The following is a 4,165-nucleotide window of genomic DNA, read 5'->3' as shown; positions in this document are numbered from 1 at the left end:
CACACACACACACACACACACACACACACACACACACACACACACACGCTCTCTCTGTTGGCTCTGCAATCCCAGCCCTGGGCCAGATTGGGCTGAGATGGGAAGGGGAGGGAAGGGGGGAGGAAGGAAGGGCAGGAAAGGGAAGGGAGGTCTCTGGCCACCACTGAACCAGCAGAGACTGTGTTAAGGAGGGAACAGAGGCATCTCCATTCCCTTCGTCACCTCCTGAGCCCTTCTCGGGCCCCTCGGCCCCTCCCAAATTTCCCAAATATCCGTGCCCGCGCACCTAGAGGTCCTCCTCTCTCAGTCAGAGCTGCTCCCACCTTGCTGGAGCCCTGGTGAGGACAGAGGGGACATCTGGGAGCCTCGGGCATCCTCCCCTTCTCAGCCTGGGGCAGCTCCCAGCAGCCCTCAGAGCCAAGGGCCACCCACCCTGGGTTGGGTGGCACAGACTGCCGCCGAGGGGATCTGGGTTCGGACTGAATTCAGCTCTCTCCCTTCCAGGCCCCCGAAGTGGAGGAGAGGGGCCAGGCACCGGGGTCCCCTCTGCGGCCAGCATGCTGAAAACTTCTACAGCGTCAGGTAAGGCTCCACCGCCTGCTTGGCGTGCTCAAGGGGGCGAGGGCAAAGAGAGAAGGGGAATGAAGAGAGAAGGCCGGAGGGGCCTGGCGGCAGGGGGCGGGGAGGGAGTCACAGAGAGCAGGGCCACACCACTTCCCCACCCAACACACCCATCCCTTGCTTTCCCGAGTCTCAGCATACCTTGTCCTACCTAGATTCCATTCTCCCCAGCTGCTTCCTGGGAGCTGGAATGTGGTGGGGGCCCATGGCCACCCCACACTCTGTCTTGGGGGGATCCCACCCAATGACCAATGGCAGAACCCTGCCTCTTGCCTGTCTGCCCAGATAGAACAGAGATGAGGAACGCTCACGAGGCGTATCTGAAGCGGGTAGGAATAGAGGCTAACGTGGGCTGTACGGAACAAAGTGGATTTGGACTTGGGTTCCAGTTCGGTCTCTGCTACTTCCTACCCATGCGGCTTTGGGCAATCACTTCCCCTTATGGGCCTCAGTTTCTACCTATGTAAAATGAGATTTGACTTGGATCCTACGTGTATGGCCTTGGGCAAAATCCTTCCCCTGCCTGGACCTCAGTTTCCTCCTCTAAAAAGCGAGAAGGCTGGACGCGATGGTCTCCAAGCTGCCTTCTGGCTCTTTGGTGTGGGGTCCCACGAGCCTACGAATGCTGTTGTTGTGACCCCATTTGGGATTTTCCTGGCAGAGACCAGAAAGCTTTGCCATGCCTTCTCCGGCTCATTTTACGGAGTAGGAAACTGAGTCCGATGAGTCAAATCCCTAGCTCTCCACCTCCCACGGTTCCCTAATGAGAGGAGCAGCATTCTCTGAAAGTTCCAGCTCAGGTCACTGGAAGCCGCTACTGGGAATGAGAACAGGGGAGGGAAGAAAGAGCTGGCCCTCAAGGCCACCCCACCCTCTAAATTCGTGTCCCTGCTCGGCCTTTTTCCAATGGACTCAAGGTGGGCTCTAATTAGAACAAGATCCACGCCCCCCCTCCCTTTTATCCAGGGCCCTCATTTCTCCCTGCCTCTCTCCATTTCCCAGCAGCCCCTGGGTCCCTCTCCAATGGCAGTCTCCCTGGCAACACCAGCAATGGCGATTCAAGGAACCCATGGTTGGCCCAGGCTGAGGTGGCACTGCTGGCAGCCATGTTTGTGTGCATAACACTGAGCAATATACTGGTGCTGGGGGCCTTGGCCCGCAGGGGCCAGAGAGGCCGATGGGCCCCTATGCACGTCTTCATCGGCCACCTGTGTCTGGCCGATTTGGCCGTGGCCCTGTTCCAGGTGCTCCCACAGCTGGCCTGGGACATCACGGACCGTTTCCAGGGTCCCGACTTTCTATGCCGAGCCGTCAAGTATCTGCAGATGGTGGGCATGTACGCTTCCTCCTACATGATCCTGGCCATGACCCTGGACCGCCATCGAGCCATCTGCCGCCCCATGTTGGCATTCCGCCATGGTGGGGCCCACTGGAACAGGCCCATCCTGGTGGCGTGGGCCCTCTCGTTGATCTTCAGCCTGCCCCAACTCTTCATCTTCAGCCAACAAGAGGTAGAGGATGACACTGGCACCCTCGACTGCTGGGCCCTCTTTATCGAGCCCTGGGGGCTCCGGGCCTATGTTACTTGGATTGCTCTAATGGTGTTTGTGGCACCAGCCGCAGGCATTGCTGCCTGCCAGGTGCTCATCTTCCGGGAGATCCATGCCAGCCTGTCCCCGAGGGCCAGTGGCGTGGGGCCTGGCGAGGGTGCCCGAGTCTCCGCAGCCATGGCCAAGACAGTGAGAATGACCTTGGTGATAGTGATTGTGTACGTACTGTGTTGGGCACCCTTCTTCCTGGTGCAGCTGTGGTCAGTGTGGGACCCCCAGGCACCCCGGGAAGGTAAGTTTCAGGGTACGTTCGGACCACCACACGTCTGGTGCCCAGAGGGCTGTGTCATTTCTGCCCACCGACACCTTACCGCACACACTCAGAGGCACACGCAGACACCCCCTCGGCCCCCATCCTGGTCCTCAGCCTTGCCTCCCCCTTGGTCCACTTGGCAGGGAGAGGGAAGAGCCCCCTACTCTGCCAGCCCAGACCCCTGCGGCCCCTCTCTGTCCCTTCTCCTACACCTCCACCCCGTTCTGCCCCCTAGCCTGTGGTTCCCATAGCTCTGCCATTTCTCCACCGTCCCGCGGGCACCTTCTGTCTCCCCCAACGAGTGCTCCTCTTGTCTGCTGCTCACCTCCCTTCTGGCTTCTGCCTTCTTCTCAGGGCCACCCTTTGTGCTGCTCATGCTTCTGGCCAGCCTCAACAGCTTCACCAACCCTTGGATCTACGCCACCTTCAGCAGCAGCGTGTCCTCTGAGCTCCGAAGCCTCCTCTGCTGCTCCCGGCCACCTCCTTTGGCCAGCCTCGGTGCCCCCGACGACTCCTGCATAACCGCCAGCTCCTCTCTCACCAAGGACACGTCGTCCTGAGGTCCCCGGAAGACCGTGGGGGCAGTGACCGGTCTTCCTGGACTCCAGAAAGCCCAGAGATCCAGCTCCGTGCCCAAGCCAACATCTCCCACCCAGCACGGCCTGCCATTCCTAAAGGCCAGGTGTGCCCGTGTCATGCCCCTGCTCCCGAGAAGCCTCAGTAGTGCCCCGGTGCCTCAAGGGTAACGAGACTCCTCTGTTTAGCCTTTCAAGGTCCTCCCGGTCTGGCTCTCCATCCCTCCTCCTGACACTCCAAAGGCATCCATTAGGTTGCTTAATAGTCTAGGCCTGGAATGCTCCGTCTCCGGGAATCCCTAGCTCCCTCCGGGGCCGCCTCTTCCAGGAGACTTTCCTGATTCTCCCCACTTAGTTCTGTGTATTTATTCTGCAGAGATCCCAGATCTACTTCTTAGGGGAGATGGCAAGTTCTTTGAGGGCCACGACCGGCCTCCCTTTTTCCCTGTATCTTCGGTGCCTGGCACATAGTAGGGGCTTAATAAATGCTTGCTGATTGATGGATTCATTAATGGGAGTGAGGGGACTCGCATTGGCCCATCGCTTCCCCTTGCTCGACCCAAGATTCCCCAGGTGTATACCGAAGGGCCCAGACCACATGCCAGGACACTCGCAGATTATTTTCCCTTGGACGGCGGCAAGCCCGGGAGCAGGGGGTACAGGGGAGAGGGGAGGGCAATGGGGGAGGACATCCCTTCCCCCCCCCTTTGGCAGTCAAACCCCAGTGTGTAGGCGGGCCCTCAGCCCCCCGCCTACATTTGTACACATGGCTGCATGCATGCATGCATGGATGGATGGATGGATGGTCTACCCTGAGGCAGTTAGGTTAGCTCAATAAACCTCCCCATCAGGGAGTTTCCTTTCACTGGGAAGGGTGGGAGGGTGGGATGGGTGCAAGGAGGTGACTATGAACATGCCCAGAAGCCAGAAACCTACCCACAAGGCCATGGGCTCCAAGAGACAAGCCCAGAGCACGACAGATAGGCAGACAGACAGACAGACACAGACACCGACACACAGAAACACACAGACACAAAACACAGACACCCGCAATAGACACACGGACACACAAACACACCAACACACATACAAAGACACACAAAAAT

General features: G+C 58.9%; 1 protein-coding gene across 1 annotated transcript; it reads left to right on the top strand.

The window, feature by feature from the left end:
- Window positions 1–252: 252 nt before the first annotated feature.
- Window positions 253–3,561, top strand: AVPR2 (arginine vasopressin receptor 2). The gene is made up of 4 exons (XM_044682595.1): window positions 253–338; window positions 505–582; window positions 1,624–2,463; window positions 2,839–3,561. Exons 2-4 carry the CDS (start codon window positions 558–560, stop codon window positions 3,042–3,044), a joined length of 1,071 nt encoding a protein of 356 aa, XP_044538530.1. The 5' UTR covers window positions 253–338; window positions 505–557; the 3' UTR covers window positions 3,045–3,561.
- The last annotated feature ends 604 nt before the right edge of the window (window positions 3,562–4,165 follow it).

This window comes from Gracilinanus agilis, chromosome X, assembly GCF_016433145.1.
Source record: "Gracilinanus agilis isolate LMUSP501 chromosome X, AgileGrace, whole genome shotgun sequence".
NCBI classification, from domain to species: Eukaryota; Metazoa; Chordata; class Mammalia; order Didelphimorphia; family Didelphidae; genus Gracilinanus; species Gracilinanus agilis.
The sequence above is the reverse complement of the archived record's forward strand: the minus strand, read 5'-3'. Positions and strand labels throughout refer to the sequence as shown.

Bases quoted from the DNA above. Each gene is read 5' to 3' on its own strand.
- AVPR2 (XM_044682595.1), top strand. From the start codon at position 558: ATGCTGAAAACTTCTACAGCGTCAG. The intron at 583-1,623 runs GTAAGGCTCCAC...TCCATTTCCCAG, and splicing joins GAAAACTTCTACAGCGTCAG to CAGCCCCTGGGTCCCTCTCC. The intron at 2,464-2,838 runs GTAAGTTTCAGG...CCTTCTTCTCAG, and splicing joins CCCCCAGGCACCCCGGGAAG to GGCCACCCTTTGTGCTGCTC.